The sequence below is a fragment of the Aphelocoma coerulescens genome, chromosome 2 (genome assembly GCF_041296385.1).
Source record: "Aphelocoma coerulescens isolate FSJ_1873_10779 chromosome 2, UR_Acoe_1.0, whole genome shotgun sequence".
NCBI classification, from domain to species: domain Eukaryota; kingdom Metazoa; phylum Chordata; class Aves; order Passeriformes; family Corvidae; genus Aphelocoma; species Aphelocoma coerulescens.
In genome coordinates this window covers 76,256,520-76,283,113 of record NC_091015.1, presented here as the reverse complement: position 1 = coordinate 76,283,113, position 26,594 = coordinate 76,256,520, and the positions used below count along the sequence as shown (strand labels likewise).

General features: G+C 41.5%; 1 protein-coding gene across 10 annotated transcripts in view; it reads left to right on the top strand.

The window, feature by feature from the left end:
• HIVEP1 (HIVEP zinc finger 1) overlaps nt 1-26,594 on the top strand; it is a 129,014-nt gene that overhangs the window by 61,913 nt on the left and 40,507 nt on the right. For all 10 annotated transcript variants that reach the window (XM_069008100.1, XM_069008092.1, XM_069008096.1 and 7 more), the window contains one exon: nt 8,293-8,346. In XM_069008100.1, coding sequence (XP_068864201.1) covers nt 8,293-8,346 — 54 coding nt within the window. The remainder of the gene's footprint in view (nt 1-8,292; nt 8,347-26,594) is intronic.

Below are 26,594 nucleotides of genomic sequence, written 5' to 3'. Positions count from 1 at the left end.
TTAGGAGCTATGCAAATGGAATGCAATCAGTACTTGTGTTTGTAATTCGGTACCGGAGGGAGACAATGTATAAAGGAATTATCTCTGGCGACTCAGCCGGTGCTCTCAGGAGCACACACAGGATGCTGGATCACCTGGCTTTGTGGGGCAGGTGGAAAAGGATCTAGCCGTGGCAAGTGCCACCCTTGTGTGTTGGCTTACACAGGGTGAGAAGGTGCCAGACAGGAGGTATTTCTGAAGATACTTCACCTACACTTCTGAAATTTTATGCTTGGCAGGTACTGTGCCTCTCCCCACAGGTGCCTCGCTGTTTGCTATATCCTTCTCTAAGGCGACAGTCATCCAAAAATCCTCTTCCTCCCCACCGCCTCCCGTGCTCAGTTTTTAATGAGTTTAAAAGCCTCATAATAAAAATTCAAATAATGGAAACAAACAAACACAAGATTGAAAGTTCCCCAATCACAAATAAATTTCACAGGGACAGAGTTTGGGTTCATATGTAATTTATGCACATACACCTTGTCAACCTTGTCAACGCATCAGGAGCCCTTAGCATATTTGAGTAATATATGTGATGGCAAGGGTAAAGCCATTATATTTAATTTATATACAGCTTTTGCATTGACTGTTTTATTGTATATACAGTATAGCAGATCATTGCTGATACAAATTTAAACTGGAGATTATAGATTGTATTTTCAAATATACAAGCCTCTTTTTTTCTTAAAATGAAGAATAATAAAAGGAGGATCTTCATTTTCTGTTTTCAGCAGGGTTATATAAAGTATCTGTCATGAGTTCTTCATATTTAAATGCAAATAATTATATATGGCAGGGAGTATGATGAGTATTCAAAGTTGACATTAGAATGAAAATGCATCAAATTTTTCTGAAAAACTGATCAAACACGTCATTAGTCAAGGTTATAATGACTAGTAGAACATTATCAGTTGTTTAAAATCTCATTTTAGATGTTTAAAAAAGTAGTTTATAGTTCTTAATAGGATGACTGCTGCTGCATTACCCTACTAGCTGTTAAGAGTTTTGAATTTACATAATTTAAGAGGCCTTTTTTACCCCCTCTTACAGCTTTACAAACACTCTTCAGACCCAGTAGTATTGGACAAACTTCGAGATTTAATCTGTTTTACCTTGCAGTTTTGATAGGCTGGGGACATCTGTGCTATCAGTTACCAGCCTCAGCATTTGGCAACTCACTAAGCCGTGGTGCTGTGATTCTCTAAGCCCCAACTGGAAAGGAGAAACCACAAAACAAACCATATGCCAAAAAGTGTTAAGTTCCCACAGTATGAAATTACAAAGATGAAGAGACTGTCTTTCCTCATCTGATCTCTTCCTTTTAATCTTGAGTGTTCCTCATTAAACTGGAAAAAGGAAACGTATGGGGACAGAAGAGTGGTTTCCAATTAGAACTAGATTTAAATCTGAGTGAGGAGAGTGCCTCGTCCAGTGGGTTTCATGAAATGCCTTCTTGCTGCTGTCTGCCAGCTTTGAAGGTGTTTGCTTTGTGGCAGGAAGGCGGTGGTGGAAACTTGGGGCCATCAAAGGCGTCCTCAGCTGCCTGTGTCTGTCAGCCCTTGCAGCCCTGGGTGCAGGGTCCCCTCCTTCAGCACTGAGGGACGGCAGTACCATGCCCGGGGTGCAGTCGGGACCCTGGCTCGGCTGGTTGGGTTTCAGTTTTGGAGGCTCTCCTGCAGTGTGGGGACGTGCAGGGGCCTGCTGAGCCTCCACGCTCCCTGAGGAATGGCAAGAGGCAGCATCCCACCAGCTGCACCGCCTCCCAATTAACCTAATGGGCTCCTTGTACAGACAAGACTTTGGGGTTTTGGGTTAGGGTTTTTTTTCTTTTTCTTTTCCTTAATTAGCTGGTTAAAGGAAGTCTTGGGATTCATCTCAGTTAACCATAACACATTAGGACTACGGCATTCTTGTTTTAGCAGGTTGTAAAGGGCCTTTCCTCCTCCTAGCAAAAGGGAAAGACAAGCGTCACAGCCCCCTTGCAGTGGAGCGTGGGCGCTTCTGCATGCTCCCCAGTCCCAGGTGGGCACCCACAGCTGCAGGCAGGGTGCCTTGGGATTAAACACTGCCTGCTGTGCCAAGGGAACCTTCCATCCGGGAAATGCTCCAAGCTTGCATCATCTTTGCTTCATTCATTGGCTTCATGTGGCTGCCCTTCCTGCCCTGCCTGTACTGCATGGGCATTGCTGCTTGGAGCATGGGTCTTCCCTCTGGAGGAGGTGTGAAATGGCTCAGATGGGATGTGGGGCTGGGCTCAGGTCCTCTGTGTCAAGTCTGAGCCCTGGAGATGTTCAAGGCCAGGTTAGATGGGGCTTTGGGTGGTCTAGTGGGAAGTGTCCTTGCCCATGGCCAAGGGGCTGGAACTAAATGATCTCTAAGGGATCTTTCCAACCCAAACCAGTCTATGATTCATATGATGTGCTGCTCTGCACCACCCGTCTGGTACTCAGGGTATTTTTTTTATTTGTTTGTTTAATTGATTTAATAATAAATGCTTTCAGGCATACTTCTCATCCCGTGAAATGTGAAGCACTTTGTTACTGGCACATCAGCCTGGCGGGTTTCAGTAGTCTGTAGATGGAGATTTCCATGCAGGGACTCAGCCTCTTTTCACTTGCTATCTGAATTTAAGTAGTGGAAAATACAGCGTTTTGAACTTTCATCAGTGTTTTTCTTAAGCTGTGCACATCCCTGTCTCCCCCAAATAAAAACCCACTGACAATTGTTTTCAGTAATACTGCCTGGTGCATACAGACTGATTGCATTAATGTACTTCAGCTGAAGAATATTTTGTCACTTTGATTTTCTTTTCTGCCCCTGATCTAGATGATCAATACAAGAAAAAATAATTGAAGTGACATCTTTCTTTGTGTCCATCTAAAAACCAGTGCAAAGTGATTTTCTAAATTACTTTTCAAATGTCTCCCGATGCAGTAAGGTAAGAGAGAGTGCAATTTATGAGAAAGCAAGAAGAAAATCTGCTGCCATCTGAAGCTGTTTTGCAGGAGGTATTTTTAGGATGACTCAGGCCTAAGGCCTGAGAATTGTTCTTGTCTTTAACTGAAGGGAAAAAATATGCTGACATTTTCCTTCCAGTTGTTTTGGTTAAATATTTGAAGATATAACTCTAGCCTTTCAGGCAAGATATAAACTTGTATTTTTAAAAGTTTTGATGTCATAGCCTGTTCTCAGCATCCATAATGTTCTAAATCTGAAATCTGCTCATTTTCCACTTGTCCATAACCAGAGTATGTGTGATTAAAGAAAACCAAAACAAAGCACTTTTTATTGTTTTAAAGCAGCAATTATACGTCTTAAACAAGAAGCCAAAAAATTCTCCTATTTACAGTGATACAGACAGATGCAAATATGTGCAATGAAAAATACTCGTGTTTGGATGTTTTGCAAAAGCTTAGTGAACTTTTCGCACCCACCACTCCCCTGTAAGCTTTCCTGGAGGCTTAAAAGTAGGTCTTCCTAAGTGATTTCATTCCTCTGTGTGTTGTCACTGTATGGGGCAGGTGAGTTGTTCAACAGGACAAAGTCATCTCATTGTGCTGCTCTGGGGACACTTGAGAGAAAAAAAAAAAAAATAGAGATGAAAAAAAACAAAACAAAATCCACAAACAAACCAAACAAACACCCAACTAGAAAATATGTTGTGCTCCAGCTTAAATTGCTGTCAGAAGTTACTGGTTTTATATTTTGCAAACCTCACACTTCTCAGTATTTTTGCTTTCCTTGCTGAAATTCCTAAGCCTTTGTTTTCCATAACTTACCATATAAGTAAGGCCTTTAAAATCTTACTAAAAATTCATGATGCATATCTAATACACAGAATACTAGACATATTCAAGGTTTTATACATTAATGGGATGATATCTTTTAAAAAACCCTGTAAATTAAATTCTATTTGTGAATTAATTAAAATCTGTGGGGTTATATCATTCAGTGAAGACCAAAAATAGAGACTGTAAACCTGTTGAAAAAACTGGTTTATTTTTTCATTTAAAACCCCACCACAGCACCACCATATCTAACTCAGACTGTTGGTATCCTTGTAATGATCTATCACAGCAGGAGGTGTGTAAAACAAGAAGCATATTTTACTGCATGCCAGTTTCCTTCCTTGAATTTCTAAAAAGCACAGTTACATTATATATTTAAAACCTCAAGGAATGTGATGATATTTCCACACAGCAGATACCTGCTGGGAGAGCTGTGTTGGAGAATAACATGAAAAGGTTTCCTGCTGGAGTAAGAAAAGCCATTGTGCACAAGTTGTTTCATTTTCTTTTACACACATGCAGGTATGTGTGTGTATATACATATTTTATATGTATAATATATAAATAAAACTATTATATGATGCTACATGTGATTTGCATTTTTGTGGCATGCACCTGCCTGGGATAACCAAGAGCTGGCTCTGTGGCTCATTGCATTGCTGTCACAGGGAATCTCCATTCTCTACCACGATGCATATGATGATTTCCTCTTTCATTGCAGCTCCATGTTTTCCCCTCTAGTAAGCACTTGGTGAGAAGTGTCCCATCTTCAATGAGAGTGTGTTTTTCACTGTCATTGAATTCTAGATGTGTGCTACTCCAGGGGTCTGTCTGCTGAATATTAGGGCCATTAGCATAGGTCTTATAGTAAAGTAGTCAAGATATGTACTATTCTGGCACTTATGAGAAATGAAGAGGGTGCCATACCTAAAATGTATAAGAAATTTCCATTAGTTAAATGGCTTTCTCTTATCCTAATAGAAGTAGATAATATTCCAGTGATAAGGAAATGTTTCCTTTGTAAAATGTTCAGGTTAGACAATATTACAGGTTTAATTCTGAAATAACATTAAACCAAGCAATGACTGGATTGGATAATATTATTTGCAATTAATAGAGGACTTCTCAGTTTTCAGTTCCTCCTGGGCTTTACAGATGATTTTTGTGTGCTGTATTTTTGATGATAAAGCATTTTCAAAGGTGTGTACCATTAGAGTGCCTATAATGTAATTATGACAGAATGTGGTATGTTGTCTGAAATAATTTTCCTTAAGATGTTTGACATACAGCTAATTTAATGGCACACAAGAGAAGGAGAGGACTGGATAATATAAATTTGATGTAGTTAGCAAGTTCTTGCTGGCGTACGTGCGAGTTGGCAGAAGACCTGGGGAGGCTGCCTTTTGGTGTTGCTGGGGTACTTGGCTCTAAGCCTGCTCTTGCCACCTGCTCCATGGCCCTTAGGGATAACCCAGTTCTTCCCTCCAGCCTGAAACACAGCGGTTTGTCACGCAGTTGCCTGTGTAGGATCTGTAGCTGTAAAATGCAGCAGAGCGGGAAGCAGCTGCCACAGATTTCGTACAAAGGTTTAGACATGCCTTGGTGTAATAGCCAGAGCACCTAGTGTGTGATGCTGGCCATTGGGAGGGTGTAGGCCCTAACAAAACATTTAGCCCCAGACTGATGTTAATACTCATGCCTCATTTACAGTCCAGATCACTGCTTTTGGTTTCCAGCACCAACACCGAGATTTTTCAGTGTTCACAATGTTCAAAACTGTTCCGCACAGGGATATATTGCCATAGGTATGAAGAAATATACACAGCAAATGTAACTCCTTGGGGAAAACCTCTCAGCAGATGCAGCAAGTGTAGGAGACTTTCTGGCTGTGTACCAAGCACCTGTTTACCTAGCTATTATTCCTGTTATCTGTGGTTCTTTGTTTGGGATTACAGTCTGACAAAGAAGTGGCTGGGAATTATTGATAGGAACTGTTGGGGGTTTTTTTCCAATAAGAGAGAGAGAGAATTCAGTAGAGGAAATCCAAGCCTTTGATCTTTCTGACAATCTCATGTAGCATGATTCCAAAATACTTTCGTAATTTTTCTCTAAAAAGTAGGATGATTGTGAATTCAAATGCATATATTTCTTGTAGCATTTATTTGAAATATGCAGATAATTATTTTAATAATGAAACTACAGTTTTCTATGTATTTAGGTGTAAGTTTTATTGACAAAACATTTACTCTGAAGGCAGAAACACCATACATTTTGCATTAAATATATCTCTAAGCATAGGGGAAGTGAGTTTGATAGCCAGACTATGGGTTTGATTTCTTGTTGTTTTTAGGTAAAACCTGCAGCTCCATTTACATGGGTAATTTGTTGATACTTATTTTTTTCCTGTGTGTTCATGTATTTTAACAGCTGTCCTGCAACATTGTAAATTGCTTATTCCATCACCTTTCTGTAAAGCAACAACAGTCTGGAAAAACACTGTAAGATTGCTAGATACATTTTCCTCTGATAGTATTAGTGGCACATGTATATAAAAGATGCTTTGTTTACAGTTCCTCTTATTTTTGTTCGAAATGGTTATTTACAGCCCTTTCTACAAAAAAATGTATTAACACATTTAGTATTTCAGCTGTAGCTATAATTCAGGAAAATATCGAGTTTTCTGTGTTTAAAGTAAGCCTGCATAACTGGCTTGGTAAAGAGATGGTGAAAGATTGTGCTCTTTTTGAGTTGTTTGTGTTTTTCTTCAGCAGCCAGTAAGTCAGCACAAAAGAAAATGTGATAAAACTTTCCTTTAAATATGTGTGTATGTCTCACTAACCCCAGAGGAAGCAGGAAGAAGTTTGGCTTTTAAAATTGCAGTAGTAATCTTTCTCATGAGAAGCTCTGGGAGTCTGCTCGGTTAGCACCCTTGTGAGATGTTCTGGTTCATCCTCTGGGACAATATACGACAGAGAAGTTACTGAACTCTAATGGGAAAGGAAATCTGGTACTTGTTCTGAAAAACAGAAATGCAGAACCAGAGTGAGCTCGACAAAACTCAGTCTTAAAAGATGCAAGAAGGGTTTGATTCAGTTGTAATTATTTGGTTCTACTGAGGAAATAATCAAGAAACAATATCAGACTTCAACTGTGAACAAATGGTTCCAACATGCTTGAGTGGTTCAGCTGATAAATAATAGAGAAGTCATTTAAACCCACTTACTGAGAATTGTGTTGAAGAAAGGGCCATTTTTTGAAACCTTATGTTGCATAGCAAGGGTGAGTACAAGTCAGGCTGAGTAAAGCCTCCATGCTTGTGAAGAAAGAGGTGAGGACTTTGCAGAGCTGTCCTTCATCTGTTTATGGCAGCCATGAAGTCTGGTATTTCTTGAGTTGTACCAATAGAGTCTGAGAGGTTTAGGATGAATCCAGTTACATTCTGTTCTTTCAATTTAGTTCAATAAAAACTGACACCACCAGGGGAAAAGAAAAAAAAATAATACAATAAAAAAGGGTTTTCACAGGTTTTTTAGGAAATGATCATTTAGATCTGAAAGCCATGTTCCGAGCTCAGATTTTGTTTAGTCAGGCCATAGTTTGATGCTCAGAACATCCAGAGAGAGAGCTCAGCCTTTCCCAGTGCTGCTGCTTCTTACCAACACAACCTTTTATCCTGAACCCATTCAGAGGACTGTTTGCTACCAAAAGAAAATAATTCTCAAGTTTTTATTCACTCCAGTTGCGCCTTTTTGTGCTTCTTGCTCTGCTCAGACAAACACGCACACGTGCAGAATGAGGTCCCCCCTTCCCACGGGACCGCCTGTGCAGCAGCAGGAGAAGCACAATTCTCATTCCAACACCAGTATGTCTGAGGGGCAGCAGGTGAACTGAAAGACAGGCTGGGAATAAAGACTCAGGGCCTCCTTTTGCTCCTGCTGTGCGTGTGGGAATTTCTGGTAGCTTCACGGAGGAATAAGGTGGGGGCCACCACTCGCCCCCTGCTGCTCCCGTGTGACAGTATTGGCTCCATTGCTTCACTTAGCAAATCTTGTTTGCTGTTCCTCTCACTATGTTTAATGCAACATTGACTTGTTCTAACAACATTTTTCAAAAATGTATTAAAATACTCTGTAATGCACCATAACACCTATTCCAAAGAGCCCCCTGACTGCACACATTACTATAGATGGTAGGAAGCTACAGTGAGATTAGCTGTTGACTGCAGATCTGATGCCAGTGCTTTTCTTTCTGTGGTTCCATGTAATTTAACATGTCAATAGCCTCCCTGGTAAAACATGATAAAATTTTATATGGCTGTATTACTCATAATGTACCACATATTTACGCATGAATGATATCACTCCTAAATATAAACAGATATTTCAAGACTGATTTCAGTAAATGACACACTACAATCTTGCCTTTTTTATATATGTATTTTAACAGTGACTTCTGTTTCTTGCAGACAAAATTGAAGAAGCACAAAAGCAACTTAATGGAACAGAAGACCAACAGAGAGGTAATAACAACCCCCAAAAATAAAATAGAAAATAAATAAAGGATTGTGATCCTAGAGGCTGGTCCAAAGCCTTCCTGTGTCAGTGAAAAGACTTGGCTGGGCTGGGCACTGGATGAGGCCCCAGGCACTTCTGTCTGCAGATCAGGGGCTGTGTCTGTAATGTCCCACTTCAGCGGAGACACAAAGGCTTTGTTTTAACCACTCAAATAGCTGCCTTGACCTTGATGAGATCGATGAAGCTGTAGCATCAGGGACCTGCACATTGCTGACTACATCCTGTGCTAACCCTTAGTTCATTATGTGATTTATCTAATCATTAATAACCGTATTTGGTTTATGGTGAGCAATATGTGGTGATTTCCAACAGATGCTGAGGAAGGGGACTGATCATCACAGCTTATTTTAAGAAACAGATGACCTGTAGCAGATTTAATCTGTGTGTTAGAGCTTAGAAAGCTGGTGGAAAGTCATTGCATTTCAGGACTGGCTGACTGCAGTGATACTTGTTAGGTCGTGTGATAAATCTCATCTACATACTGTGGAGATGCCCAGACACAGAGTGGGAACCCAAACAGAACTTTCCCAGGTTATTACTGGGCCCATCATGGGAGAGCCACGAGAGGTCATCTCCACAACCTAGAGGAGCACAGGAGCAGGAAGAAACCCAAATTAAGGACACAGAGAAAGAGAGATCCTGTCCAGTCTCCTCTCAGGCCTGTGCCTACAGAGCCCCATCCCGTGTCCAGGAGTGAAACCATCACCATGCGCAGTCAGGGAACAGCTCTGCAGTTCACTTTTTGGACTAACAGTGTTGCTAGCTGGGGGTGGGGGACACATTGCAGGGTGCAGGGGAAAAGCTTTTGGGGATTGCTCAGGTCATACTACCTGGAATGTCTAGGAGATGAGCAAAAGGTGGAGAGAGTGAGCAATGTAGGTGATACAGGAAGGAACATATCTGGGAAGTGGAGTGATAACTGAATAAAAGGCTTGGTTTTTGTGCTGGCAGGGGCTGGCCAGGACAGTTGTCTGGGCTTGTTCTGCTCCTGACCATCACAGTCTGTCCTGTCTCTTCAATATCTCCACACAGAAGGGGGGCTATAGGGAACAGGGAAGTCCTGAACAGTTCTGGCTGTGTGTGCAATGCTCTGTACCAGCAACTGGAGCGGGGCTGCAACCCTGAGGGCTGATAGCGTCCAGGTGCAGCAACTGGGGAGACTGGGTTGCTACTGGGCAGACTGAGTTTCTGAGCTAAGCTGCTGGTGAAATCCACCTTGGATGCATGCGTATATTTCCATCAGTGGACATTTGCTGGGCTTAGCCAGATCAAGGAGCAGGATGACGTAGGAGTGCTCAGAGTGTCTGTCCAGGATCTGTATGTCCAGCCATATATATGTACGTATGTATGGCGTGTATGTGTTTGTGTATATGTCCCTCTTGGGAAAACATTTTCAGCCTTGCTACTGGTTGGACCTGGGGGCATGGAGCAGCAGCACCCTCACTTCTCTTGGGCTGCTGGATTTGGCAGATGAGATAATTTCTAGTGTCTGGTGTCAGTGCTTTGGCTTCTTCTGGGTAGGCATTTACCTTTCAGTGTTAGTGAGCTGCCCATCTGGCCTGTGACACATCTGTGAACAGTGTTGTAAATTGTTGATGCTCTTTCCTGGAAGGCTTATTATCTTTCAAAACAATGAACTTCAAAACTTTTTGACGATTAGGGAGCAGAAGACACACCCAAGTGGATCTCAGCAGAGTCTCTCTGGACCAGCATTTGGTCTCCAATGGAGGGAGTAGGACGTACTGTTTAAGAACAGCACATAAGCCTGGTCACTTTCTTTAGTCTATTCCTTATGAAATCCACGCACATTGGATTTAGAGATGTCTGCCTCATCCTTTTATTATCTAGACATTCATGGAGCTGTTATCTATGAGTACAGTTGATTAAATGCTGTTTGCACCCAACATTTTCTGGCATCAAACTGCAGTAGTTCACTAGCAATGACATTAAAAATGCACGATTTTATCTTTTCTCCTCAATTTCCAATTTTTCTTCCATTTTCAACAGGTGCACCCTAGCTCAAGCACTGTGAATTATGAAATAGCAGTTCTACACTCACCTTATCCACTGCCTTCATGATTTTATAAATCTTGTCCATATTTTGCTCAGCTTTCTTCTCTCCAAACTTGTAGCTGGTTTTATATTTCAAGATGTTTAATACAAACTGTCTGATGTGAGTACCAGGACTGTGATGTTGCTCTATGCATTTGTAAAAGGTGGAAGAGAAAAAAAGTAGGTGGCTAGAGAGCAGACCTTCAAATGTTTGCAGAAACTTTTTAACAAACTAGACCTTCTATTAAATATTTCTTATGTATTTCTGTTTAGTGTATCATAGATAAGTGGTATTGTCATCCAAACGTGAAAAACTTGGCACGTAAGGTATAGCTGTCTGTTCTTGTTGCTGTTGGTCTCACAAAAGTAATATTGCTCTGGATGATTTTTTGTGATGAATGTGTTCAAGCTAAAGACGAGCTAACCTCTGCTTTCAGGCATTTGTTCTCATGTGTAGTCCAGTAACATCTTTGCATAAAGGAAGATAAATTCTCCAGTGTAAACTTAGTGATGTACTCCGAAAGGGATGGGGTTACAAAGGTTTATGTGGTGGTAATACTCGGCTTTCACCATCTCAGAATCAAAGAGGGATTTGAATTAATTTTTGGCTTCTAGCCTAAATTCCTATGGCTGGAAATTGAAAAATAAATTTTTACATCAAAAACTCATATAGAAATAACTGAGATAATAAAGTTACTCTTTTCAAATTAAAACTGTCCTCTGCCTCTGTGGGATTTTTTTAGTTTCTTAAATGCCTGGATAGATCACATTCTTGGTAATATGAAGTAAACAAAATTATTTATTTGAAGCTTTACACTCTGAAGGCTTCTGAAAAAAAGAAAATACATGTTTTGAGCTAAACAAGTAAACAAAAATATGCACATATTCACATAAGTTATTTTAAATCACAATCCAGTGTGTACAGATTCATGGGAAGTATGATTGTATGTTTTTCCTCTTGGTTAATTTATTTTGGTTTTCAATTCATCTGGATCACTTTAGATTTGTTTATTTCCTATCTGAAATTATTAAGAAATGTAATTTTGTGGAATTTATCGTAAGTTAATTACTGCTCTGTCAGAGAAGCTGTCAGTGACACAATGTATTTGTGGGGAGTTTTTCATAAGTTTAATCATGCTGAGTTTCTGCTTAGTAGCATTGTGCACGGATCAGTCATAACTTTATACATGTGTGGGATTTAAGTTGAATTTAATTGACTACAGAAATACGTGTATTTAACACCTCATTTTGCCATTAGCTATAGTAATCCAATAAAGTGCAAATTAGAGTAGGACTCAAGCACAGATGAGCCAGTAAATGGGCAGACCTAGCTTTCAAGTTTGCACCTTGGTTATTTATATAAAGTTGTAACTGGAGGACCTACTTTTTTATTTTTTGAAGTGATAGTCCACTATGGATATTCAAACAGCCTTGATTCAAATGATCACTTGAGACCAGAAATATGTTCATTAGGGGCTGTGCTCAGCTTCTTACTCAGCGAGTGTGCAAGGTGGCTAATTCTCATGTCTTTTCATTTTCTCTCTGCTACCCAATTGCCACTCTGAATTTTCAGGAGGAGAAACCATGCTTCTTATCTTTGCTGATATCTCCCAACACTCGCTCTTTTACACCCTGAGTGTGCCCCTGCTTTGGGGCTGAATTTTGACTTCTGACACAGGTACAGGGTTTCATTAGTGTGATAGAGAAGGTCTTGCTCCACGTGGTGTTCTTTAAAACCTGGAAGGGATGTTGAGTTTGAACTACACAAAACTTCTCCTTGAGAAGGCAGTGAAAGTTTTCTCTGGTGTGGGACTCAGTGGGTATTGTGGGCTGGAAAGCATTCAGGTGAATGCAACTGCTTTATCTTTATCAGCCACTGGCCATCCTGAGAAAGCCATCCCAAGGATGTCTCTCTGTCTTTTCCCTTCCAGACAAGTCAAGTTCTCTCAGATCCTTGTGATTACCACAGAGGCTTCTGATTTGGTCATCCTCAGAAACAGTCCAGCCCCTGAAGTGCTGTAAGCATTTTGTTTCCTGCTTTATCCATTGCAGCAGTTCTTTGCCTGTCACAGCACTCTGGGTCCTAGGTACATCAGCCCCACCAACACCGTCATTGTGTTCCTTAAGACTAGTGGAACTAACTTGGCTGTCTCCATACTTGGTGTCAGCAATGCTGACTGCCACCTAAATCTCTCCCCCTCTGCTTCTGAAAATGTTCAGGGAACTCAAGTTGGTGACAAACTCTAGCAGCACCAAGATTTGCCAGAAAATGGATGACAGACTTCCAAAAGGACCATCTCATGGCCTGATGTATACTCTGTATTGCCTACCAATCCTGGGGTCTCTCAGGCTGCTAAGCCTCCATCATTTCAGGTAACTGCTTCTTGCCATGTCACAGCCAAAAGGGATCAATGATAAATTTCTGGATAAGATGGAAGAGGAATTTCTTCATTCTCTTTCACATTCATGGCTATTGCTGTGTCCTCAGACTACAGGGTGGTCTGGAATGGCCTGGAGACATGCATGTGTTCCTCAGCCTCATTGGAGTTTAGGCTTGCAGGCAGTCCTGGTTGTTTGTCAGGTGTGAATTCATCCCTCTGAATAAGCTGCTGCCCGTGTTTGATCAATGTTTTGATTTTCTGCCTTGTCAAGGTTTAACCCCAGCTGGCAACTAAGCCCCACACCGCTGCTCGCTCACTCCACCACGGTGGGATGGGGGAGAGAATCACAAGAGTACAACTGAGAAAGCTGGATGGAGATAAAGACAGTTTAACAGATAAAGCAAAAGGCACTCAAGCAAAGCAAAACTAAGAACTCATTCACCACTTCCTATCAGCCGGAAGGTATTCTTCCATCTCCAGGAAAGCAGAGTTCCACAGTGACAAATGACATCATTCCTAATGTCCCCCTCCCTTCCCTCTTCTTCCCCCAGCTTTATATGCTGAGCATATGGTCTGGAATATCCCTTGTGCACCCCCAGCCCACTCGCTGGGGGGGGGGGTGTGAGGAGCAGAAGAGGCCTTGACACTGTGCAAGCCCTGCTCAGCAGTAATGAAAACATCCCTGAGTTACCAACCCTGTGTTCAGCACAAATCCAAAACACAACCCCATACAAGACTCTGTAAAGAAAATTAGCTCTATCCCAGCCAAAATGAGCACATGTAGGAAAGAGGGAGATGGATGTACTGTTTGTACCTATTTCTTCAATAGGTAAAATTTTAAACAGGTTACTGATTGTCTCTGCAGGCTGTTTTCAGGATAACAAATCAATCCTGAACTCATACTTCCAGACCTTCTTAAGGGCATCCAGGCCTCTGCCAGTCTCTTCTCCTGATTTCTTCCCAGAAAGCTATCTCTCTGTCTAGCTTCAAGGAAAAACCTGTTTTTTCTCTCATGGATTTGAGGCTTTGTATTACATGCTACCTCAACAACTGCAGCTGACTTTATTCAGACAAAGCATGGGAATAGTTACATCTTGAACATCACCTTTCCTTCAAGGCCTGTGCTCCATAGCATGGACCAGGAGGATCCATGTTCTGGTGGCTCTTTTTGTTGCAGCACACCTAGTCTCACCCCCAGAAAAGGCAATGCCATAAACAGCAGAAAGGAATAAGCTGTTACTTAAGTTTCAGATCCATACTTATGTTGGTCCCTTGCAGTTTGCCAGTTCTGATAGTGAGTACTCATTTTGGAATACCCACTTGAGTTAAAGGGTCTGTGCTAAGGGTCTATTTAGCGCCTGTTTGAGTCTGTCATTTGCCTATCAGTCACAAGTTGCTGTAGTTTCTCACTCCATCCTTTCCACATTCCTTAAAGAGCTTTTTCAGTTTCTTGCCTTCATCTGGAGATGCAGGAATTTGAATACTAAGCTGTTTATTCTTCTGCGTCATCAGTTTCAGATTGTCAGCATAGCTCTTCAATTTTTAGTCTGTGAAGATGAATTTCTAAGTTGCTCTCACTTATTCTAGAGGCCAGTTGTGGCAGATCTGTCTTGATACCTTCCAGAGGTGCCACGGGTTTGTCCCTAAGACAGTATCAGAATTTCACCCAGATCAGCTCTCTTTCCAGAGTCTTATGCTTTGATATTAGTAGAGCCTCTTCACGTTTATCTTGAGATACAGAAACATTGTTGGCAGGTTCAAGAGTTTTGCTTGACTTGAACAGTCATTGTTCAAATGGCTGCAGGTTCTGTCAGTGGTCACTGAGAAACCACCTCGACAGAACCATTCAAAGCCCTGGTTTGCACTCCAGCAAGGTCCAAGCAACTTCTGGGGTGCTGTTGAAGTACACCTTTATTTCCAGCCTCTGTCATGGAGCTGCCTGAAGCCTCCATCATAATTTTCAGTGGGTGCTGATCCGTCTCTGAAGCCTAAAGGTTGAAGCAGTGTTTGGTGGAGTGGCTCTGTAGTCACTGTTGGCGTGCAGAACATGACTCTCCACTTGCTTCCTTCAGTCCCAGTATAGCTGTGTGGAACCACCCCTGGAGTGAGCGGACCTTTGAGCTGTCGTGCATAGAAAGAGAAAAGAAAGGAGAGATTGCGTTCCCCAGCAAATACTCTCTGAGATGCACAATCCACATGCACATATGTTCCCCTCCCACACTTGCAGTCCCTTCAAAGCAATGTGTTGGCATGGAGGAGAGGCAATCAAAATTAAATGCCCTTTACCTTGTTTGCCCATCTGCTGTTTTTTTAACCGGAATATTATTTTTCTAGTAAACTGAACAGCGCTGAGATTTGAGTGAGGAGGTTTGTCTTTATAAAAGTGAGCATGAGACTTTATTTCCAAATGTAAGTTCTGCTGCAGATTCATGGTAGACATATTTTGTATCTTCAGAGTTCTTCCAAACCCTCCCTGCTTTGTCATTCCTCTTGTTAAATGAATGCATGTTGTTGACAAAATTATAGAGGGAGTTTGAAATAAATTATTATAAATATAGCAGCATTCCGCTCAGATAAACAAAGCATTGCATAGGTCTTACCTTAAAGATCAATGCTGTTTTCATGTTGTCATGTCCCAGCTTACAGACGACTCTCACCAGCCCACCATCTGGCTCCAAAGGAGCAGCCAGGTCCCTTCCCTCCTCTCCCCTCCTCATAGGCACTCCCATTCCTGCTTTCTGCCACTACACCTCTCCAAAAAAGCAGGTGGGAGCACTGCATGCTGGTGATGTGCCCTGCTTTCTAGGCTATCACAGAATCATATAATGGTTTGGATTGGAAAGGGACCTTGAAAATGATCTAGTTCCAGCTTCTTTCAACCCCCCTTGCCATGGGCAGGAACACCTTTCACTAGACTAGGTTGCTCAAAGGCTCATCCAAACTGGCATCGAAGACAGCCAGACAGCTGCAGTCAATAGTGTATTCTTTCACTTGGGGGAAATAGGAAATGGAATGAGAAGGGGAGATACCAAAGAAAAATCTGGAAATGTGATGCTAAACAATTTACATGTTTTGATTTACTAGCTTAGTGTGATGTCGTCCTCCACAGCTGTTTCCCTGGATTTTTCCAGGAGATTTGCAGGCACAGGAGCTCTCTGGATTCTTTGCTGCTGTGTGGTACCCATTTACTATCATTAGTCCAAAACATTTTCTTTCCATTTTGTATCTGTGGGAAACTGGCTTACTTTTTGGGCAAGGTACATAACCAAGATCCAAAGTTTCATTTTATTCTTTTCATCTTTTCATCCTTATCTTCAGCAACCATATGGGCTAGAAATACAGTCGTTCTAAATGGAAGCATATAATCTTCAAAAATGGCAAGTTACAGTAATGTCGTGTTGTTACTTAATGCTGATGAGAGGATTAGCTTGCTTTTTATTTTTTTTGACATACACAAGAACTACCTTCCTTTTACTTTTGAAGTGTTCAAAGCTACCACTTAGCAGTGAGATTTCATGCAATTCACTTGTGCACTTTCCTGATCTCTGATTTCATCAAGTGTTTGTATCTACATTTAAATATGCCAATACATCTGTCTGAGAGGTAGTTTATTTAAATTGTTCTCTGTGTGTTGATCTATAAGGCTTTAATTCAAGACTGAAGTATCTTCCTAAAATATTTACATCAGCTCAGACAGCCACAATTGGCTTAATGCAGGAACTATTTGTGTCTATAGCTCATGACATACAAGATCTCACGTTTTCATAAAGTCATATCTATTCTTAAAATCTCTGATGTTTTCACACTGAAGGAACATTGTGTGCTGCTAATAACAACAGTGACAACTTGAAAGGTCCTTTCTGTCTTGAGGCACATTCAATGCAGAGGTTTATACCCACAAAGGACAGTGAGAAAACTCTCCTGACTTCTGTGGGAACAGAAATAGTCTCTGATATCATTTAACCTCATTTTTCATTGCTCTTGTCTTCACCAGTTAAGTACATTTCAATGTCCCCACTTTGCCAGTGGGGGCAAACTCATAAAAATGGAGATGTTTATGTGTTCTATGCTCTGAGAGACAACGTTAGAATATGGGCTTAACTCAGGGAAGTTTTCTGGCTCATGTAAACCTCCTGCATTGTCAGTCAATGTCTGTGTCTGTTATTTCTATTTTCATTTTCTTTGGTTAGTACATTTAGTTTAGACTACTAGCAGCTGAAATCTGCTCGGTAAATCCGCTGCTGGTGCTAGACATAGCAAGAGCTGGTGTTGTTTTGACAGGCAGACAAACAGATTTACAGTTTTAAATTGAACATTTCATCCTTTGGAGCTATTATGAGAACTTGGTTAAAACATTAATGGGATATTAAAGTAATAGTATTTTGACTTTTCCTGACAAGTATGGCAAATTTTCTGAGTGACAGTTCAGCAAAAGAGATTCCAACCTGCAAGTATAATTTTCAAAGGGACATTTTACAAATTAACATTATAAAACAATCATTGGAAAAGCATGTTTCTCATAGTAAATGGAAAGTATCTATTCCAAATCCACTGTACAGTACATTGTTAAATCAGTGGCTGTGTTTTCAGACACAGTAACATTTTGAGCTTGGTCCTGCTTTAATGAACAGAAGGATTTCTTGCAACTTTATAAAATCTGAGGCGAGAACAAGCTCATTTTTGTGGTGGGAGGATGGTGAGCTACAAACTGGCTAATTTGAGAGCATACCTACGCACGCGCGCGTAGTAAATTCAATAGGGTGCTAATTTTAGCTGATGTGAGCTGGGAGCAAGCCAGTTGTGGAAATGCAAGGTTTTTTACTTGTTAGCTTCCTTGTAGTCTGCCTTGCATATGAGTAATGGGTGGTTTTTTTCATACTTTCCTGATACTCCTTTAGCTCAGGGAGTTGTTAGTTTCCTTTGGTCTGCTTCAGAAGGGAACATATAATGTAAAAATGGATGATGAATGATGAGTTGGATATAGTGTACCACTCTCTGGTAACTATATGCTTATGCACTGACCTGGATGGAGCCTTTCCTAGGAATCTCCTTGAGTGTATGGATGTGTGAGAGGGCAAAAAGAGACTGTGCACATCTGTGGAAAAGAGCAGGTGAGGCTGGGGGGACAAGAGAGCTCTGAGTAGCTCGGAGGTCTCAGCACTGGGGACCTCCCACTGATGCTGAAGCAAACCTACCCTGGGGGAGATTGTCATTCCTACTTCCAGCACGACAGACCTACAGTCTGGATATTCCTCGATTAGGACATTCCTCGTGTCCAGATTTCCATCAAATGAATTTACGCTACTTTTGTTGTGTTCTCAGCACCATTTAGTCCCAAAAGAAAGACCTGCTGTGTGGGACTTTTCCTACTCTCTTTGCCAAGCCTCCTATTCCTTTCTCTGTCTTTAAATAGTGAGGTTGTTAGGTGTGAGCTCTTTCCTACTCTTCATTCCTAGTGAGTTGCTACAGGCAGTATGGAAATTGCTCCATTTGATCCCTGCTTTTCAAACGGAAGATTATGTTAAAGAAATGCAGAGAATGTGACTAAGGAGCTTGTTCTGTTTGAACATCATTATGTGCAAGGATGGTTTAGTTAACATCTTGTTCCTTTCATTTCTGTTTTTTTCCCCAGACTCATGTTTGGGTATTTTGTATTCAGTGTCTCATCTGACCATGCAGCAGTTGCTCTCTGCTGAAAACCCTTAAACTGGCTGCTGTTTCATGAGCCTGTCTATCATTCTTTTTTCATGGCCTTTCTTCTTCAGCGGTGTTAGAGGTGGAAGCTGTTCTAATGATTTCCTAGCAAAATCCTAACTTTCCAGTAACAACTGGACATCCATAAATTACAAACAGGTACTTCAGTTGTGAAACTGTTGACAACATTGCCTGACACTCAAGGAAAATTTCCCTGAGCTATTTTAGTTAATTTCTGGCAATGTACTTTCTTTAATTATTTATATTTAAGCAGCTTTTATTTTTACATGGATAATTAGGTGAACTGGTTTCTGCTTTGGCTTTGACTGGGAGCTCATTAATTTGCCTTTTGGGAGGCATCCTGTCTTTTTGCTTGTCTTCGGAGTGCCCAGCAAGGAAGAACTTCTCAGGCTGGGATTGCTGGTGATGTGAGTTATCATAACATTGTCTCTCCACTTACTCACAGTCAATGTGCTTTATCTTAACAGCGCTTAAGCTGTGATTACTTTTCTCAGATTATTATGAAGGGTTCCATGTAGGTAGGAATATAGAGCTGTTAAGGGGCTGTAATGCAGAGCCAGTGCATAAATGCCATAGGGCTACTTAATATGGTAAATATTTTTAATTTTTTTTCCAGGATGTTTAAAATGCTATAGTATATGCCCTTGCTGAATTTTCATACATTGCCATTTCATGTGTGTAGTTAGGCATTAACCATGGCCTGTGTGGTTAGTGTCTGCTCGTTTTGCATTGCCTTTCCTCTGTCTTTCAATGTCAAGTCCTGTGAAACTTCACAGTAGTTCAGCCTCTGCTGGTTTCTTACACCATAATGGTGGGAAATCTCGATCAGTATCAAGTGTTGTATTTCATTTAATGTGTTTCATGCTAGGCAGGAAATTAATTCTTTTTTGGGGGAAAAAATCCTATTTTACTTTGATCAGAGATTTTCAGATGTGCTGAAGTGTTGCATTTGATTCCTGTTTGCATATGGACCTTGAAATTTCTCAGTTGAGGCTCTCGTGTTACCTCAGTCGTCAGATGTTTATTACTGTTTGATCTTCATGGTCTTCCTCATCAAGCATGCTGATTTTATGGCTAAAAATCTGCTGGTTGTTCCTTTCTTCTCTCAAGTCAAGTTGCTAGATGCACAAAATAAGACCAAACTGTTCTAAAGAAGGTATTTCTTTTGTTGGCATAGGGCAGTTATGCCCTTACATCAGAAGTCAAGGTTGTCTTGATGTGAGTTGCCATGACTTGAAAACGTGCCACCCAGAAGACAGCCCCAGACTGCAGCTTATCATTTACTCTGTACCTGTCCCAAGGCCAAACAAGGGTTGGCAGGCTCTCCTGTCTGAGATGAAACTGTATCATGGGAGAGCTTCCTGGTAAGTCCAAGCCCTGTGCCTGAGGGCAAAGGTGTCTGCCTCTCCTTATGCTAAAATGTTATTGCACAATTTATAAAGCTAATCTGTTCTGCCTTCACAACGGTGCCCTGGTATTTCACCATGTGTGAGGACTAGCCCAGAGGACACTTTTGTGGCTGCAACCTTTAAACCTGTCAGTTGCTGTATTTCACTTACAAGGTTATGTGTGTTCCTGTTTCTTAGGGAGGAACCTTTTACGGTTTGAATTAATTACTGGATCATATCTGTATCTCTTCACTGTAGCTTCGGTCAGTCGAGGACATTATCCTCCCCACTTTGCAACACTAGTTTTAAGTACAGGCAGGCCTATTATTTCAGGGAAACATTATTCAAAGCCAAGAAATACTTCTTCCTTTCCTCAGTGTTACCTTTATAGGTAACATACCTCCACACAATTCACTCCTGTTAATGTAGAATCAGTGGAAACAGTAGATTGTGTAGTTTAAACTTTACCTTTTGTACTAAATATTATTAAATAATATTTGCCAGTTCTTAGCTATTCCTTACTTTTGGTAGCCAACAATATGGGTATTTCTTGGAATGTCTTTAGCTGAAAACCCCAAAATTCCATATGAACAGAATGTTTTTATATTGCATTGGTTTTATTGAGGTGCCTGTTAGTTTTGCCATTAGTAAGATGAAATGTGAACAGAATTTGGTGGTGGGATTTGTTTCATGATGGAAGTCGCAAATGGGAAAAGGAATTAAGCGAAAAGAAAGACAGAAAAGCAGGATTCCTGGGGATGCTGTTCCTGGTGTAGTGAGAGAATGCGTTGGTGTGTATTCTGATTGTGATGAATTAATAAGACGAAGACCTGTGGAAGCATGCAAACAGTGTCTTGGGTATGAATGTGAGCAAAAGTACTTTGCAGACATTCTGCTTTATCTATTCCAGTCTCATAACAATGGAAATCAATGCAAGCTGTGATAACTATGATAAAATGGCTTCTATTATAGAGTTGGGAACAAGGGGACACTGTTTCCCACAGTGTTGCTGTATCCCGGTGAGGTTGGTAAGGTCTGGCTAGGTGGACAACCAGAAGAGTAGTTCTGCAGGTACAAATGCAAAGCCCTGCACCCAGGCAGGAGGAGCCCCAGGCTGGGGCCTGACAGGCCAGGGAGCAGCTCCATGGAAAGGCCCTGGGGGTGTGGTGGGAAGCAAGCTGGGCACCCACCAGCAGCATGCCTGGCTGCAAGGGAGACCACAGCATCCTGGGCTGTGTGGATGAAAGCATGACCATATCAGGGGAAGGAATTGTGTGCCTCTACTCAGCAATCCTTAGAACACTTTTAGATACTCGTTATTCCACCAGCACCCTACTTCCCACAGTACAGGAGGAACAATAGAAACCTGGAGTGAGTTCAGTGTTGAGGCACCACAACCATCAGGGCAGAAGCATTTGTCCTCTGAGGAGAAGATGAGGGACCAGGGTTCATTCAGGCTTGAGAAAAGGTGGTTTTGGAGGGGGTTATCATGGAGTAGTATCGGCGCGAGAGCGGTGGCTGAGCCGGGGAGAAGCCGCGGGCCCGGCCCCGGGACCGTGCGGGCCGGCCCGCCCCAAGGGTATCGGTGCGGAGCTGCGGCTCCGCGCCGCACGGCGCAGAAACAGCGGCGCAGCAGCCCCCTTCCCCGTCCGCCACGCCGCCTAGACCGAAAGCGAGTGAGCACCAACCAAAAGGATGCCATCCCAGCAGACCCAGCAGAGTACAGAACGCGAATAAGCCACAGGAGCAGCTGCTGTGTGAGAACTCAACCGGCACCGATCTCCAAAGTCAACACCAACCGGCCGCCTCATCATTTTAAATTGAACTATTTTGCATTGTTTTACCATTTTTTTCTGTTGCATAAAAATTATGCCCTTCCCTTTTCAATTTCATATGAAATGTGGAGGTATGGTGATCTGTTTACCCACTGCTTCTCTTATCCCATACTGTTCCCCCCTTCTTTCCCTTGCCCCCAGCCCTGGCCTTTCCCTCCGGTTCTCCCTATTGGTTCCTGTACCCCAACTCTGCCCATGTACCGCCCCTGCAATCTGAGACAATCCCCTGCGCCCGGATTACGAGGTCTCTCTGCCTCTGGGAACCAGCGGGGCGGTGTGGAGCAATAAAGGTTCGCAATGGAGAGACCCTTCTCTCCTCCTTTGCTGTCACTGTGCTGCTGAGCTGACAGCTAGCCAGAGTTGGAGCTCAGGGAAGTCCAAAAGGACTGTGGGAGGGCAGAATGTCTGCCCTGCCCTAAGCAGCCCAGCTGTGCCCTCCGGGAAAGCTGCAGCTTGCTAAACCAAACCTAGCACTGCAACAGAGTCAGATTCTTCACAGTGGAGAATGGTGAGAGGATGAGAGGCACGTATCAACTCAGAGCTTACTACCATCTGTTAAAAACACCAAGAAAAATAATCGTGTTTACAGGCAATCTGAAATCCTGAAGCCATACTCACCCATGCCCTGTGGAATCATCTACTGTTTGCTGGTATGAACAAAAGGATAAATGTTGACACAGATGAACGCTTGATCCAATCCCTGTCATAATGCTTTAGCCTTTGATTGTCAAAGCTCCTCCCTATTTTTTAACTAATCCATGTCAAAATGTGCTTTGCATACAGATCTAGTGTTTTTAAGGGTCTGCTCTAGATATGTCTAGACTGGTGTTCTTAGTAATAAAAGTACGTAAGCATGCATTAATCTTGCTGACAGGGGTTTTCAAATACCACTGCTGACTTGGAGTGCCCCAAGTTTTGTGGCTTGCCTCCTGACCTCTGAAACAGGGAGTGACCACCCTCTGGCCACTTCAAAAAGTCTGAAATTAGGCAGCTGAAATAAGACTGTTAAAATTGTTAGTGATTTGCTTTAAAATCCTATTCTATCTGAACTTAAAATCAAGCATGGCACTTGTGTTAATCTTGTTCAAACCTTTGCGTTGACTTCTTGGCTGTGAACGTTTTCATAGTGTGTGGGTTGGTTATGTAATCAAGGTTTTGTTGTTTGGGAAAAAATGTAATTTTAGGAAAAATATTTATGGCTGTACTAAACATGTAGGAAGCAGTATGAAGCTAAAAAGTAATTTATTAAAAAATGAACATTTATTTATTCCTTGCTGCATTTTAGTGTGAGTTCTGGTGGCCTTATGTTTGCCAGCAAGACTTATTCCATTATTTCATAATTGTGTTCTTTATTTATTCATGGAAAGAGACCCAATGAGGTGATTCATGGTTGCTTTTGATAGTTTTGGTGAAATCAAAATTAAATGGTATATAAAGCTTAGCTTAAATCAGAATAAGATCCTTAGTAACAGCGTCTCTCTTTTGAGACCCCTTCCATCTTTGGATCACTAGCGTTGTCAGGTGTCAGAGTAACCTCTTAGCCGTTCATTTAAGACATCAGTTAGTAGTTGAAGACTTTCAGAAGAGACTTGGTCTTACTTGCAGTGCCCTGGGAGCCAAAGTACAGATTAAGAGCTAAAGATCAGGCACTTGGGTTTGAAAGTTCGGTCTTTGTATGGGAGCCAACAGTGATTTTTTAGATTCTGCAACATAAAGTGAGTGCATGAGATGAAAATTATGCTGCTCACTGGACTGCAGGGATAGATAGTGGTTGCTTGCACCATGTTCACAGGGTGGCACTGAGGGAGAAGGGAGTGGTGCCCTTCCTCGGTTCCCTCTTACTCTCTTTTCTTCAAGTGCAAGCCTGTAGCTCTATTAGAAGGGTGAGAAAGAGAGTGGGTGTTATAATAACATGTAGGCTTTGAGACAGGCAGTTCTGGAAGTTACTTAAACAAAACCATTGAGATAATTTTGTCAAGACACTGTCTGGTTCACCAGTAAGTGCTTTGGAAGAAAAAATCAGATCACTTATAACTTCTCTTATTTGCTGCGTGAGTTACTCTGCAGCTTGCTATCTACACCATCGCACCTGTGTTCTTTTGTTCTATCTCCTGTGCATAGAGCAAAGTGCATCAGAGAATTTGTCAGTGAACAAAGTCCTGTTTAGAAACATCAGCTTTTTCTTGTCATGTTTTGAGTCCAGAATTCATGCCAAAGCAAAAGAATTAAGTGGAGAATCTTGAGAGCAGGCAGAACAAAGCCAACCAGACAAAGCACAAAAGAGATGCTCTGGTGTCCCTGGGATGTGAAAAGCGAGGTACTGAGCACAGTGGCATTGTCCCCTCTTCTCCGAGCCTGGGTAACTTAATCCTATTTGATGTAATACAGCTTATGAGAAAGATTCTTTTTAGACATCTGATTGAGGTGACAGCAGTTCTCAACAGTACCACTTCACCACCAGAGGAAAAGGGGAATTACCACTGAATGATGAGAATGGCTGGGTGATTGCAGAGGGAGTGAGCAGAGCACATGGAGCGGCAGGGAGAGAAAGAAAAGCACATCAACTTCATATTTTTTCTCCACATGAGGGTGTTTTTGTGTTCTTTTTGTTCAGTGTCAGTTTGTGGATGTGGGTACACTGACAGCCCTGGCAAATCATGGCACTCCTGAAAGTTGCAAGGCAGAGGAGTGTTTAGCATTTGGGGACTGAGGCTTTCTGCCGTTTTTGTTGATGCCTCTAGAAATATTGATGCAGTTGACCTTCGTGCAATCATGTAGCTGTAGATTAAGAAATGTGCAGTGGAATATTTTCAACATAAACTGGGAATACAAAGCAAAGGCTTGTACATAAAGAATGACAAGTTAAAACTAAGTGAAGCAAAGTTGCCGGTAGTTCCATTTTTCCTCCGGATATGCCAGAAATTTGGTTGTTAGCAAACATTAGGTGAATATTTCCATTAAGAATAATAATAAGGATTTCTAAATTATCCAGGAGTAGGGTAGAACAAAGGACTTAAACAATTTTTAAGCCATGTAAAGCCATTGTCAAGAAAGTGCATTTTACAAGATTTTATAGACAGGTACACTAAAGCAATTCTGTGACTCCATCTCTGGGATCACAAAACATGTAGCAGCAGAAAGACAAGAAATTAGTTCTCATTATTTCTGTAGAGTGGAATTTTATTGGTCTAGAAGCAGCACAATTAGTGATCGTGAAGACTGGAAAAAAATACTATTTCTATGTGTATGCAATGTATAACTTGCCTTTGTCTATTCTTTTTTCTTTTCTTTTTAACTTCCCAAACAATTTTTATGCTTTGTCATGTGTTGAACAGCATTTTAAAAAGTAAAGCAGTAAAGAGATCATGGAAAATTCTGATCTTGTTAATCATAGTGAATTAATCTTTTTAACTGCTTGGTTGATAGAGATGCATTTTTACTTCCTTTAAAGCTTTTGTAGGCCACATTATCTCTGTCAGCTGTGTTGGTTTCCAGTTCACCAGTATGTGGTGTAGGTTGAGTATCCTTGTTCTTTGGCACTGCATGGTTGAAACCCAGAAACAGTAACTTCGAATATTCCGAGATATCAGGAAGCACCACATCATTTGATTGTTCAGTTGCTGCAGTATGAAACACCTTAGTCTTTTGTGTGTGTGTTTGCTTGGATGTTTGCAATTCATGGCACTCTTATTTCCTAGCTCTGTAATGTGCCCAGCTCTTCCCCTAGCACCCTTCTACAAACACTGGCAGTATGATCAGTGTGGAGCCGTGATTGTGACAGCATGAAAGCTACAGTGTGTGCATAAAAGGAACCAAATCACTTATGCTCAATTAACGTGGCCATGTTTCAGAGAGATCACCAAGCCATGGCTAAAAGCACGCTTGTGTATAATTACCTTGCTATTTTCTCTTTGATTTGTGTAAAACTGGTTTTTGTTGTTATTGAAGAAAAAGCAGTTGCAGTAGACTATGAATTGTAAAGAATTCACCGTTAATATTATCAATGATAGCCTATTAGTGTAAGTCACTATTAAACTGTGAAGCAAGGGAAAGTACAAAACATTGTGATGGAAGACTGCTCAGCTTTGAATATGTTAAATCCAGCCTAATAGGAATAGGTTTTGATGATATAGCAATAAATCCAAAGTTCATTTAAAGGTTAAGTGAACAATTACCACAGAAATTTCTTTCTGGATGCCCAAGAGGAGCACAACATTACCAGAACTAGGATTTGGAGCCAGTAGTTCTGGCAAGGGATTCAAGCATCTCTTTTATGGGACTGCTGAATGTGACAAAACAGACTCTTACTCTTCATAGGTAAGGTTTCTCTAGTACGGCTGGGAGAGGAATGGGTCAGGTTCTTCCACATTTGCAATAAATTATGTGTGCTGTGGTTTCACCCCAGCCAGCAGCCGAGATTCCATAATTCCAATTCTAGCCACTGTAAAGAAAGTTAACTCTACCCCAGCCAAAACCAGCACATTGTGTGATGTGTAGTCTTTAATCTTTCAGTTTGCAGGGTAATCTGAATATCCATTCACCCTAACTGAATATATGTGTATAATTAAGTTGGCGTGGAGGCAGAAATTAGATTTTGAAATTCCAAGTATCTGGCATTAGCACACATCCCAGCTGAGTTGTGCTGTGGCATGGAGAAAACGTAATGTCTTTGCTTTTTTTCCCCTACTGGTCACTTTGCATTCTCTCCTGCTAGTCAAGCTTTAGGCATTGCCTGGATTTCCTCTACATGGAGCAGGAATTTCACTCTGGATTCGTCAGCTACAGTATCTCTTGTCAGATGCACACAATGCACTGGCTTTCC